We start from the raw sequence: 14,508 nt of genomic DNA, 5'->3' as shown, positions 1-14,508 counted from the left end.
TAATTTTGCAACAAATATTCAAGGTAACTCCATGTCTTTTATCTGCACAAACGAATATCAAATCAGGTTTTAAATCTAATGGAATTTATTTAGGAGAGAAAGCTCACTCTCCAGAACTTAAATAATAATGACAACTGTAAATGAAAAGGAAGTTCATTCTCTACTCTATGTCCTTGTTTATTTCCTTTTTCCTTCCTATCTTGTCACAGCTGATTGTAGCTGATCTAATGAAACGTCATGATCATTATTCTTTCTCTCTTCCAAAAGATTCCTCAAATTGTTGGGGTTACCATGTGGATTTTAGGTTTTTTTCGTTTTTCAACATGCCCATCCCACACTGGATTTTCATCTTTGTACATTGATAGTTTTTTTTTCTCCACAAAACTGGAAATTTCCACTTAATTTTATTTATTACGTACAAAATTGTTGTGGAGAATATTACATTATTGTAGTAAACCTTATTTTGAAGACATAGTCAATCTTAGGTGAAATTCCTGATTTATTCAACTTAAGAAACATGTAATAAATCTTGATCAAGTATTACTTTATATCAAAGTTCAAATAATGGGGAAATAATTGAAGGTCAATTCCAAAAGAAAAATTGATTTTTTCTCACATTCTGATCATTATGTGGTTAATGAACTCCTTAGCACTAAGTTATGTTACTAGGAAAATTCCCACAAAAAATACTAATTTTTGGTGAAAAAAGTTTAGTTTTTGAATATGAATTTACTTTATTTTTTACTTTTATCATTACTTGGCTTAATTTATAATATTAAGTTTCTACATAAATGCATTATTTATTTATTTTTGCTCTCTTGAATATCGTTTGATACAGCATAAAGGAGAATGATTAAAATTCTATTTATCTTAAACAAAACGAGGACGAAGTTATGTTTAGTGAATTTATAAATAATATCATTGAAAGTGCTTATGAACCACGATTATTTTATAAAGAAGCTATGTATAAAGAAGTTGACGAACTGATACTCTTCGGAGCTATTAAGATGGTTACAGATTATGATTTGTGTCCGTATTTATTTCAGAAATTTCCGTTTTTCCCATGAAAGATTAATCTTGTTAGCGATACATAGATAATTTCAAGGCCTTTAAGAAGCTTGAACCATCTTTGGATAAAATTTGATGTGCTTCGCCTCGGATAATTTTCCTAGTACACTCAATATATCATGTTAAAACTTTTATTCAAAAATAAGAAATAATAAAAATGTATTCGAATTACATGTCAAGAAGTTTTTATTTCATGCAAGTATAAACATGTGCAAACATGTATTGATCTTTATGTGTCTAATTTGCAAATAAGTTATTTGAAGTAAAAATAATCATACTGTGAAGAATCTTTAATTTATTCATAGAAGATAAAATTCTATCATTCGATGATGAGACATGAAACAAGACTCATGGGTGATAACATATCTATCAAGTGTATGCTCTGCTTCAGTAGCAGAGATTTTAGTTTATCCTTTAGACATAACAAAAACAAGACTTCAAGCTTCTCCTACTAGAAATATCGGATTCCTTCAGATAGTCACACATTTGACTCAAAGCAAAGGAGGATTTCCTTCTTTATATTATGGACTATCTCCCGCACTCTATCGACATGCATTCTACACTGGTGTTGCAGTTAGGACTTATGAGTATTTTAGAGCAAAGCATATCGAATCCGGACATTCACTTCAGTTACACAATCGAATGACTTTTGCATTTATCTCAGGAGGAATAGCTCAATTCATTGCAAATCCGTTCGACTTGGCTAAAATACAGTTACAAACTAGTGAAGATCGTCCGATTGGAATTATATCAATTTGGATAGGAACAGTGAGGAACCATGGATTGGGTCGGACTTTGGAGAGGATCTTTACCCAATGTTCAAAGAGGTGCTTTAGTTTGTTTAGGAGACATAACAACATACGATCAAGCAAAAAGATTGATAGTGAAGCACACGTCTCTCACAGAAGATAATTTCGTAACATTTACCACGTGCAGTTTTATCTCTGGACTTGTAGCAACCATTCTTAGTTGTCCTGCTGATGTTATAAAAACGAGACTAATGTGTAATAGGAACTGGTCTACCTATACTGGGGTATTCGACTGTGCCACTAAAATAATCCAGCAAGAAGGGATCTCATCATTATATAAAGGTTTTTATCCATGCTGGTTTCGTTTAGGACCATGGTCTATGATATTTTGGGCCACCTATGAGAGACTCCGAAATATTTCTGGTTCAAGTGCCTGGTGATACATAATTATTCATATGATTGATCTATTAGTTATAGCAAATATGTATACAACTTATAAAAAATTTCATTCAATATATTATAATTTAATATCACTCCATTGTCATTTTTTTCAAATAACTGAACAGGTTGATAACAATATGAACATGCATTTTCGTTAAATTTGGAATAATTTAATTCCGAATATTTAAGCTTCCAGTTGGTAAATAAATGCGAAAACATTAAAGGTCCATAGATTCTGTGAGCATTGAATTCAATTCGATCAATTCCAGCAGGTACACCAATCAAAGCCAAACCAAGGGGTTTGACAACACACCAAGCCTTAGCCATAGTAATCAAATCTCCCCAAGGATTTAGTGCATCGCTATAACGACCAAGACCTGAATGTTCCAAGGAGGAATGTGATATAACACTATCAAAGAAGGTAATATTTTCGCTAAGAAATTTCTCCTTCAAAGCATTCGGAGTTATTGTGGAGACATTCGGATTTTTGTTATTGATTTGAACATAATCCATTGTCGTTACATGTCTATAAGTAATAGAAAATGTGTTAATGATAATAACTTGAATCTGAGGAACTCACTTGGCTCCAGCTTTGAGTACGAGAATCTCTAACCATGGAGACTGGCTTCCAATGATCAACACATGATGACCCCTTATATCAGCTATATCTGGTTGTAGAAATCTTTTGATCTCATTCGTGGTCTCAAATCCGTATGCCCCAGGCAGCTTATTCTCATCGTATAATTTGGAATATAATTCCCAAAGGGGAATATTCCAGTCTAATGCATGATTTTTACCTAAAATTCGTTATTAAAATTAGTTACTGTAGATCGAACCCTGGATATTACCTTTTATATCATAATCCAAGTAGAAATCCCGTAATTCTACGCGTTCACCGTACAGAAAATCCTTCAACAAATATTTAGGTATTTTTTGTGGCGGATAACTAAACTCTGACATTCGCTCAATACTAGACTCCTCGAATAAAGCACGACAATTTATCTTCTTAGTTCGAGTCAGAAAGTGTTCATGATCTTTGGTACTCTTTGAATCTCCTGTGTCACATATTTCTCCACAGGATTGTCTTATAGATTCAACGGCATTTTTAAGTATGGAGTACTTACTCTTGCTTGATTTGCCTTGGTGATCGTCACATACTTGAGTTGTTGGAAACACTTCTCGGATAGATATACATAAAGAATAAAGTAAAAGGTATTTGCTTATGGTCGAATACATTTTCTGATGTAAGTATATTTATTTGAAAAAGAAACATCCTGAGAGTGTAGCAGAGGTACAATATATTACCGAGCAAGTTTAAAAGTGCTTTGTCCTCGAACTCATATCACATATATGTCCTGCCAACACAAAAGCAGTCTAGAGTGATTTTTCTCAAAATAGAGTCTGGATTAGATTTGTATTCTTTGACGAATTCTCGTAAATTTATTTTTTCTCTTTGATTTTGCCTCAAATTACACTAGCCAGTGTGGATACTCATGATTAAAGAACGAGAAGCTGACGTATTTTATATAAAAGAGGGTATATCGGTTCCAATTGGAATTTAAGTCCCTTAAATTAGATAAAAGTTCACAAATATGGCTAATATTTTTGTGTATCTTAACTCATCCCAAAAAACCCAAACGGACTCAAATATGACTATGAAATATTGGGTTATGGAGGGGGAGGCAACTGCAAATTAGATCAAGGAATTTTTGAAAATTATTGTTATAGTAAAAAAAAGATCAAGAGAAAATATGGGATAATTTTTTTTGCTATAATAATCTTATAACTTAATATACTTCAAATCTATTTTGCAGAATGTATCAGTGTCTTCTAATACAATTGTCAGATCATTAGTCTCCATATTTAAGCATATGAATTGAGAGTCCTTATGACCCAAATACAAATTCTAATATAAATTTCTTTAATAAAGTTTGAATCTCCTTTATGGCAATCTTATTTAGGTGTATCCACATTTCTTACTTTCGAACGATAAAGGGTTCTATTAATTTGGATATATGCTTAACATCCTACTGCAGTACGCAGGCGGAGATTCTGCATAAAAGTGATGATTATATTGCATTCTGTTTGCAACCAGTCATTCTCGTCAGTTATCTATGAAGATGATATTGCTTCAAGTGATTTATATATTCATGACATCACGAGATATTAAGTTTTTTGGAAAAATAGGATTTTAAACCAACCTTATCATTGAAAGTCATAATGCTTTAAATTATTTGTTAATTCAATAATTTTTCTTTTAAATATCATAATTGTTGTGTCTTGATCATATTTTCAAAATGAATAATTATATTTTGATTCTTATAGTTAAAAACTTTTATTCAAAACATATCGATAGTTTTAATGGAAAAAAATTATACGCTTAAAATTATAAAGAATAGGGACTAATCTCCCTAGCAATAGCTATCCTAATATTATGGAAGGGATATTCAATCTTTTAAAGTGAGTTTACAGAATTTGAAGACAATTTTACGAATCAACAACTATATAATTAAAACCTAGTTATTAAGCATTTAAATTCTCACAATATTAGCAGAGATATTCTTCAACAAAATTTCATTTTCATTATTAGAAATTTTCATCCGGGAATAGAGTCCTCCTCCACTTCCCTTAGATAATCTAGAAGGATTCAATACCAATGTTCCATCCACATCTTTAATGAAATGCATTAAGTCGCTCGGTAAAATGAGAACGTCCGGTTTGACATCAATCTTTGCATAGATCTCACATTTCTCGCTGTCTATACACATCTCCATATTTGGCGGATACAAAGGATAAAAGCTTCTTTGTTGAAGCAAATGCCTAGCCAATCTTCTTAGACGATCTTGATTGACCCTGGGATTAGAAATCTCACTTTTTGTCAAATGAAATAAGATATCCGTTGAAGTGACACCAAAAACAATTCCTTCCAGAGAAAATAAACATGGATCGCTAAGCATATGAATACGATCATTAGGTAGTGTTGAATCAAAGGGAGGAGTTGGATAAATTGGTAGATGGTGAATATCTCTATTAGATGGTATCATTATGACTCTGGTATTAGTACACTCATTAAGAATATCTGACAGGGGTTTGATAATCCTAAGAGAAAAGATGATGTCATATGATTGGTCTTCTTCTCCATCCCCAAAGTTACTACTGCTAACAAGAGGATGTCTTTCATCTAAAAATGGTCCGCAGAAGATGACTACTTCCGGTTTAGAGGAACGTATTTGTTTAAATAATTCTTTGAGAGGAGCAAAATTTAAGTCATCTTTGGTGGTGTATGGACCGGAGGATATCAATAAGGACAATTCCCTTCTATTCTTTTTCAAGCCTTTCTTATTGGCCTCAGGTGCTCCATCACTGATGATATTATCCAAAACTAGTTTACTTCCATTGGGATTCGTACCTTTAATACCAATAATTTGTCCCGGAAAAAGACTATATTCTTTTAAATGATTGATATCAACAGGCACAGAACGACCTCCAGATGAATCCATGGATCCTTGGAGCATTATTGAGCGTGAATTAAGCTTCCCTTCAGCCTCTTCACAGCAAACACGACCAAAAGCGGAGAAAGGCTCAGTATTAACAACTGATAAATCTCCATCTAGTCCTCCTTCTAAATCCTCGCCATATTTATCCATCAAAATATCCGCTTGACGACAAAGAATCTCATCTAAAATGCCAGCAGTCTCTCTTAGACGCTCAAACATATGTGAATAGGGAGCAGACAGAGGATTCAATATTTCAGGAGGGCCAATGTCGTGTGAGAAACCTTTAAATTCTCCTTTCATAGAAAAACCAAATTTAGTCAAACATTCACCAGAGTTGATGCGTTGAATAAAGGGACTTAGTACTTGAGGTGGGGCCATTTTATCCGTGGTTTCTTCCATAGCAGTAGAGAGTACTTCATCCTTGGCAGACTGACCATAGCGCAAAGCTAGGTTTAGAAAAAAAAAGTCGTTGGGCTTCTTCATTTCTGTGCTTCAGTGCATATTGCTTCAAATTGGAAAATCAATTGGAATTCATTTAAAATATGAGAGTTTAACATATGGCACGTCACCATAAAAACAATCTATAAGATTCATGATATTTCATAGTAATATGCGAGACAATTCTAGGGGGTGTTATTATTCAAATTACTGGTCTGTATTCATGAATACAGACCCCCAAGCATTTTAGCAATGCTTCAAAGTTTTATTTGATTAAACCTAAAATACTTGGCTATTTTAATTCACTCAATTTTGAGAAAAATCTTTCTTGCTTGTTTTTGTGTTGACGGGGCACATATAAAGAAATAAAAAATAAAAATTTTGATCTGAAGTAAAGCACCGAAATGAAGTGATTGGTTTGAATATTCAGTAGTTTAGACCAATGAGATTATCGCTGTCTTCTCCTTGGAGGAGTTGCTGATGTTGAGCCGCTTTTGCTTGAAGTTTCTTAATGGAATTTGCATCGTGGATATGTTTACTCTTCTTACTCTGAGACTGACTCTTGAGAGGAACAAGGATCTGTGTTTCAAAGCGTTGAATCTCCTCATTTGAGTCAGGGGTGTCTGATGAGTAAGTCAAGTAGAGGCAAGAGAGTCGATCTTCACTCAAATTATAGATATCACACAAGGCTAAAAGGCCATCAACCACTTGGGGATTAGAGACCTCATAGCCCAATTCCTCAAACTGCTCTTTGAGAATAGTCGGATCGGCTTTCATGATTAATTAGAATTCTACAAATTCCAAGTAGATCCTTCCCGGGCTATTTCTGTCTACGTACACAAGAATTCATGGATCTTACTGACGTCATCAAGTGTTGTAAAAATATATTCCTCCGGACTCAAATACTTTTTAATCACGCAGCTTTTCTGATCTCTAATTATACAGGGCTCCAATGTGAAATCCACACACTCTTCGGGTCGACGCCCATTCAACCAAATGTTGGGGTCATATCATTTTCTTATATTCCATAAAATATACAGACAAAACACATTTATGGGAATCAGAATTACACAATATTGCAACACGAATAATCATTAGCTTTATTTATTATTTTTTTAAGATTAGTGTTTGTTCGGCAATGTGGCTTTCAGGAGTACCTTGTACGGAAACGAGCAAATCCGTCTCTTTATCCCCTTCCTCCTACTCCAATAGTAATAAATAATAATATTTAAGTTATTCACTCTATGATAAAAGGTTTCTGGGATTAAACTTCAACTTTCCGCAGTCGCGGTCTCCAATTTCAAAATAGCCTGAGAAAATATGACGTACGAGCATAATTGCAAATACATACACATTTCTGACATATTGTGTACAACTTGTATACGCAAGTTGTACAAGTTGGAACGAAAAAATGAGATTGATCATTTTAAATGAAGGATTTACAGTAGATTTGTGAAGAGGATAATGTAATAATTGAATAAGACATGGAGTATCCATATATTAATAGTGTGATTTTTGATTATTTGGATACAAATAGTCAAAAATATTAATATTATGTAGTACATATTAATGTTCAAATGCCTATAGTTATATTACACATAATCATATATGTACATGTTCACTATGTGATTTTAATAGATCCAAATGAAATGAGAGTACCAATTAACCTAATCGTTAATTAGAATGGCCCATGTTGTAATTAAATAATGGAATTATAGACGAAAAAATTGCAGCTCGTACAATTTGTATACGGAGCTGAAGCATCAGCTAGAGAGAGTGGATGGCTAGAGTTCAAGTAGCGGCCAATTTCTAGCTAGCTAGATAGCTATTCTCCTTCTCTTTTGGTGATGACGTTGTTTAATGTAAGCTGATTGACGGCAAGTACCTACGTAGACTTTTTATATGTATATTATAATATTTCCCTCTGAGTGAATAAGACAGTGAATTGAACTGAATTTTAACAACTTCTTTTACGAATTGTCTAAAATTAGCGCAAAGATGTTGAAATCCAGCCTGGATGAGCTAAAACGCATGGACACTCGACAGATCTTTTACCAAGTTCTGAGCTTTGGTATGATTGTATCCTCTGCCCTCATGATTTGGAAGGGACTAATGGTTGTAACGGGTTCGGAATCTCCGATTGTCGTAGTTCTCTCTGGTTCCATGGAGCCTGCATTTCATCGAGGGGACTTATTGTTCCTCACCAATTACCAGGAAGAGGATATCCGCGTGGGAGAGATCGTGGTGTTTAAAGTGGACGGGCGAGATATTCCCATTGTGCACCGGGTCCTCAAACTCCACGAAAAGGAAGACGGAAGCGTCAAATTCCTCACAAAGGGAGACAATAACTCCGTGGATGATAGGGGCCTCTACGCTCCAGGACAGTCATGGCTCACTCGGAAGGACGTTGTTGGACGGGCAAGAGGATTCCTTCCATATGTGGGCATCGTTACAATTATCATGAACGAATATCCTAAATTTAAGTTTACTGTTTTGGCCTGTTTAGGACTCTATGTTCTTATTCATCGGGAATAAACCACCCTTGTTTTTTTATATACATCTCTCTATATTTAATCTACATACTTATTTTTATTCCAAATGATGTTCAAACATTATATTGTGTAATAATACACCCATTTACTACAAATCCTTGATCCATCTTTCAGATTTTATCTTCTTTCATCATTGTAAAGACGTCATGAATCGATTCTCACAAAATCATATTCTATAATCCTCTGGTTTTTTTAATTTTCGCATTTCTACTATTGTACTCTTCAATACATTTTAACATTCAAAATAGGGAGAAAAAATTATTATAAGATGACTAACATCTTGTAGGTTGCCAACCTATACTTTAAAAAAAACCTAGGATTGAGACAATTTCTACATCCCTAGGCATAAGTATGACTAATTGTCAACTACAGATTTGAAAATTATCTACATATATCCTTGTGAGTTTAAAAAAATAGGTAACTGTTGGCAACTTTGATGGACAAAGGGGTCGGAGGATTTATTCTTTTGAACGCGTAGATTCGCGTCTCCGTTGTTCCTAGAGAAGGAAATGTACTTAATCTATGTGGACTTTAAAGACAATTCCTGGGTCAGATAGAGTAATTGTAATACTATAATATTTACTTATACTTAATCAGTGCAACTCTATCTGACCAAATAAAAGAACATTAAAAAAAAGAAAGGAAGTGGTATTATGAACTTGAAACTGTATAGTGTAATAACACAATTTGATAATTTATAGAAAAAAGATTTGATTGGCGTTTTTCCTTATTTTGAATATTTTATAGGATATAAAAAGCAGACTTGTCTAGGATGAAGACGTTAATTTTCCTATAAACACGGTATAATTTCGACAAATAATTAAGATAAGGAAATGTTTGTGTGAGTCAGCAATCATGTTAAACTTCTTTCGTGGTGTAAAAGCTCTACTTGTGCAAGTAACAATTTCTCCGTCTCCTGAAGTATAATTTTACTTCATCATGGATCATTTAAATTATCAACTATTCTGATTGGTGTTACCATTTTATTTTATTGAAATTACGCATTAATTCAAACGAACACTTATGAGCCTTTTATTGAAGCATTGGATATTACACTAATACAGGATACTAATTCATAACTTATGTTTGTCTATTTGAATCGAATGTAAAAGTTCCTAATTTATTCCAGAACAATAATTAAAGTGTTTTTTATTTGTAGCCTTCCGGGTTTTATAAAAAAAAAAAAGTTATGTTCTTCATAATTACTCCTAAAAAGGTTTTGTGTACGGCGATACTCCCACAGTTACGCATGCTTTGAAGATAACCCATCAAATTGCAAAGATACCAAATAGTCAGTAACAGTAATCAACAAATAGCTACGTAACAATCCTCTCAGTATGAAGCTAAACCAAATTTATGATGAATATTTTTTTTGATATTTTATTGATGTTTTTTTTAAAGCACAAATCAAAAGTTTATTATAATAACCTTAGTAAATTAAACCCTGTTCAATCCCATATCAATAAACTAACCTACTACTAAATTTCCTAAAGTGATGCCCCAACTAAACAGCTTAGAACCAAACAACTTCAAAATTATTTTACCTCCAAATAAATTTGTATCCTGTGTTAGTATAATATCCAATGATATTAAAAAAATATATATTTTGGGTCGGAATGAAATGACATTTGGCTTATACAATCATAAGGAAAATTTTCTGATTAAAAACAAGACGATCAGAAGAGACAATGATTAACCTTGGAATTTTAGACGCAATATGAATTACTAAATTGATGAACGACAAATTTTGCTTGAATAATTTAGAAAATAACTTCATAACGAATCCTCAGTATTACATTTTGTCTTTCATGAGAACTCGTAACTACTTTCATCAATTCATATGTGTTATGTCCTCAAGAATTAAAAAAATAATTTCAATAAAAGGCTCATAAGTGTTTATTTGAATTGCAGTAATCCAAGACAAATTAACTGGCTAATGCAATCTCGCTTCATGTTACTACTTACTACCTAAAAAATTATTAAACAGATTGAATTCTCATAACTGTTCATCCGAGACGAATTAACTGGCTAATACCATCTTCACTTCTTATTTTTAATAGTATATAGAGCGATAGCGCCTATAAGAAAACAAAAACTGTTGCTAGGCTGCAAAAACGGAGGAGGAAGATAATTTATTTTTTCAAGAGTGCGTCCAACAGAGGGAATAAGAATTTAATCCAAACAAGTTGATTTCATCTAAGTTTGAGCTTTACTTAGAAAGAATAGCATTCTCATTTTCATTTAATAAATCATTGTGCTTGTGTTTAAAATTGGTTACTGTCAATTGCCACATATATTTCTAATTATATAAATAAAAATTAAATAACTAAAATGATGAAAATGTGATAGTTTAAGTAAAGAAAATTATTGGGGAAAAATATAGTTTTATATTCGAAACGAAAACCCTGGAAAAGACATATGGATTCGAAGAATACACCGAGAATCAAGTTGGAAGCCATCAAGATATCATGTCGTTTGCTCTAAGCATTTTAATGCAGAAGATTTTATTAAAGAACGTAGAGACTCTCCTACTCGGAAGGAAGGTGAAAAGAAATACTACAGCTTTGTCTCAAAAGATTTAAAAAAAAAAAAGTTTATCCCCACCTTTTTTCAAACCCTCCATCATATATATAACGTAAAATAAATAGTCGCTCAATATCTAGTACTTGTTCATCAATAACATCAAAGGAGTCAAGTACTTCAAAATAAACGGAACCAAGAATTTTTGATGAAGGATAATTTCAATACTCTGAATGAAGGTTTTCAAAAGATTCAAACTGAAGTAATTCCCGAAGGATTTATAATTATAAATCAAAGGGGCATTCACCTTCATTTATTTAGATGAGGATCTAGACATTCCCAAAATATTGTCCAGCCTAGTAATTAAATCCGACCTTAGCTTTTTTTTAGTATATAGAGGAATCAAAATTAATAACAAAGAAGTCAAACAGGAAAAATTTGTCAAGTTCAAAACTCTTTCGTTTTTAAAATCTTCTTCCACTTTAAACCAATTGTTCTAAAGTCAATCTTTCATGAAGGATGAAAAACTTCAATTTCAGATATCCTTTTTTATAGAGCAAATCCTCTTGGCAATTAAACCCCAAGTAATCGTCGCTATTCCTCATTTTCATCGGGAATTGATTACGTCAAGATTGTTTTATCTTCCCTCAATATCATATCTACGTAGAATTATAGTGGAAATGACCGTAGATCTTGGACTTGGATTCTTTGAATAATAATTTATACATATATTTCCCCAGAATTTCAATGTAATACTTTAAGAAATGCCATCAAAGGATTAACGGAGTTAATATTGTCAGTATATCTTTTGACAATCATCCTACAAATAAATCAATGATGAAACACTTTATATTGAACGGACAAACTAAAACATTCTTTACTAATCCTTTTAAATGTAATTCACATATTCATGTAATGTTTGATATGGCACATAATTTGAAAAATATTCGAAATAATTTTGAAAGAAAAACAATATTCATTTGCCCACCGTTTGAAGAAGGAGAATCAACTTTCAAGCCATCCTACAATTATATTAAAAAAACTTCATTAGATGCACGTTATGGCCAATATAGAAGAAAACCAGGATGCAATTTTTATATTGGTGTTCGTCAAATTATAGGATATGAAAAAATTATTCGTATTGATAACTTAATAAAGTACAATAACTTGTCCATAAAAGAAATTCATAAGTTAAATGATGAAGCCGATATCATAATTTGTGAAAAAATAAAAGCAGAATGTGAACTTTTGACAGTAATATTATGCGATTCCAATGTTTTTTTAAATACTTTAGATTTCAACAGCAAAAATTTGGAATTTTTTTGTCTGTAGATATATTTCATACTCCATTTCAAAGAAAAAAAATGCTCTAGTTGTCTAGAAATATTAATTTCAAAAGACAAATTACGAATAGATTACATGGAATCACAAATTCTACTAATATTTGAGAATAAAGATGACTATATGAATATGTTTTCAAGAGGAGAGCTCACTAGTTCTAGCAACCTCATTAATGCACTAGGAGTTTTGATATATAGCGCGTGCAATTTAATGGTGTACAATAATATTGCTGAGAAATTAATTCGAGAAATCCACGAGCTGTTTTTTTTAAGTTCAATCTTGAAAATATTTAGGAGACCAATGAGTAATGACATAGAAAATCTGTTGTATATAAAATGTCTTAAATGTAATTATTCGATTGAAGAAATATGTACGACAATGTCATACAAATTTTTTAATTATTTCTTGAAAAAATTTTCTTCCGACCATAGTAGTCACTAAAGAAATAATAAAAGAAGCATTATTCACGATAACCCATCTACAAGAAAAACTTAGAAATCTAAAACCTAAAGGCTCACCAAAAACTCCGACAAACCTATTTTCATTCGGGAGAACAATTTGCTGATGCTAAGAACATTTAATAATTAAGGAAATCTCAAGCAACTTTTTTATTTCGAATTTCAGGTAAAAAAAAATCTCCACAATTTCAGGATCATACATACTTTACTCCTTAATTAGAACCTCCTACTTCCGAAAATAGAGAAATAGACTTAGTTGACATGAATCTAATTTCCTCAACAATAGAAGATAAAACTTCTGAGAATGATATAAATATTTTTTTTATGCATTAGTTACTTTATCCTTAAAAAATAGTATTAAAATATGTATTAAAGATATTTCTTCTATGCCCTTATCTCATTCCATAATGCACCTCTCTTCGGTATTTAATTCAAACCATATCAAATTTTTAAGTTGCAAGTCTTCACATTCCAAAATCCGCCTTTTGTCTAATAAAACCATTAAGAATTCACTTCCGTTAAGATTCGTTGAGGAACTATATGTTGTCTCATTGATCTATTGCGCCAAGAACTGTTTGGATCAATTTGTAAAAACGGTGACTTTATTCAAATCTTGTGTAAATCAATTCAAAAAAATTGTAAACTCAATAACTGAAGTAGCGGCTCCATTAATTAAGGCGTCTATAAATGTCATAAAATTTTACTTTTTACTGTATCTAAGTATGTTAGTATAAGAATGTACATACATTTACGAATGTAAACTGCGATTATCAAAGAAAATAGAATAGTTTCTTTATTTTCGGAAGACGAAGAATGTGAAGTTAAGTAAGTTAAAGAAATTATTATTAAAGGAATAATTTCATTTTTTCATAATAATTAAGCTCAATAAAATTAGTTTTTTAGTGTTCATTTATCGTAATATTATGCTCTTTTTGGGCCATTTGATATCTGTTACTAGAACACGCTGAAATCTCGTGACGTAACTCTTGTTATAGGACTCTGACCGGCATCAGAGAATCAATGTGAAGTCACGTGTACAAATAATATATCTTCCAAATAAACAAAATAAAAAAGTTTTTGAATAATAAATGTAATAATTAAATTAATATTTTTTATTCTAATTCTGGAGTTCTGTCTTCCGCCAGACGCATGTAACCTATTATTTTTGTTTGATAAATAGTTCTTCATGCAAATATTAAAAAAATTAAAAGCAGTCCCTTTAATAATTTTATATTTATCCTGCATTTATCCCAGACCTCAGTTTGTAAGAGATATTTTGGATCACTATTCTAATACATTATATTTCTCCAAACTATATTGGAGCACTTAATTAAGTTCTACTTGAACTATAGTTTATATAATAATTTTATACATTTGGTAAAGTAGAGTTTGTCTCTATAAATAATCATAATCTTTTGAAAATGTATGCAATAAATAGTTATAT

General features: G+C 31.9%; 3 protein-coding genes across 4 annotated transcripts; 2 read left to right on the top strand and 1 right to left on the bottom strand.

Moving 5' to 3' along the window:
- On the top strand, nucleotides 1-2,350 carry LOC121125806 (uncharacterized). Its single transcript, XM_040721043.2, is given in 2 exon segments — nucleotides 1-1,863; nucleotides 1,865-2,350. Coding segments are annotated over 2 exon segments (852 nt in total). The 5' UTR covers nucleotides 1-1,404; the 3' UTR covers nucleotides 2,258-2,350.
- A 1,347-nt stretch (nucleotides 2,351-3,697) lies between these two features.
- PolA2 (DNA polymerase alpha subunit B) lies at nucleotides 3,698-7,052 on the bottom strand. 2 transcript variants are annotated; one of them, XM_071891692.1, is made up of 3 exons: nucleotides 6,634-7,052; nucleotides 4,788-6,201; nucleotides 3,698-3,732 (listed from the first exon to the last, which is right to left on the bottom strand). In XM_071891692.1, the coding sequence occupies exons 1-2, from the start codon at nucleotides 6,968-6,970 to the stop codon at nucleotides 4,790-4,792; spliced, it is 1,749 nt and encodes a 582-aa protein (XP_071747793.1). In that variant the 5' UTR covers nucleotides 6,971-7,052; the 3' UTR covers nucleotides 3,698-3,732; nucleotides 4,788-4,789. The 2 variants fall into 2 exon arrangements, with proteins under 2 accessions (XP_071747793.1, XP_071747795.1); XM_071891694.1 differs by having other exon boundaries at nucleotides 4,788-6,260; nucleotides 6,594-7,045.
- A 1,005-nt stretch (nucleotides 7,053-8,057) lies between these two features.
- On the top strand, nucleotides 8,058-8,840 carry twr (signal peptidase complex catalytic subunit SEC11 homolog C twr). Its single transcript, XM_040721042.2, has one exon. It carries the CDS (start codon nucleotides 8,192-8,194, stop codon nucleotides 8,726-8,728), a length of 537 nt encoding a protein of 178 aa, XP_040576976.1. The 5' UTR covers nucleotides 8,058-8,191; the 3' UTR covers nucleotides 8,729-8,840.
- Nucleotides 8,841-14,508: the final 5,668 nt, after the last annotated feature.

The sequence above is a fragment of the Lepeophtheirus salmonis genome, chromosome 11 (assembly GCF_016086655.4).
Source record: "Lepeophtheirus salmonis chromosome 11, UVic_Lsal_1.4, whole genome shotgun sequence".
In the NCBI taxonomy this organism is placed as follows: Eukaryota; Metazoa; Arthropoda; class Copepoda; order Siphonostomatoida; family Caligidae; genus Lepeophtheirus; species Lepeophtheirus salmonis.
This window is presented reverse-complemented; position numbering and strand designations above follow the sequence as displayed.

What these genes read in the sequence shown, in the direction of transcription:
- PolA2 (XM_071891692.1), bottom strand. Translation starts at nt 6,970, where the DNA reads ATGAAAGCCGATCCGACTATTCTCAAAGAGCAGTTTGAGGAATTGGGC. An exon ending in AGACAGCGATAATCTCATTG is followed by an intron (nt 6,202 to 6,633) that starts GTCTAAACTACT and finishes TTCTAAACCTAG; the next exon opens with CTTTGCGCTATGGTCAGTCT.
- twr (XM_040721042.2), top strand. Translation starts at nt 8,192, where the DNA reads ATGTTGAAATCCAGCCTGGATGAGCTAAAACGCATGGACACTCGACAG.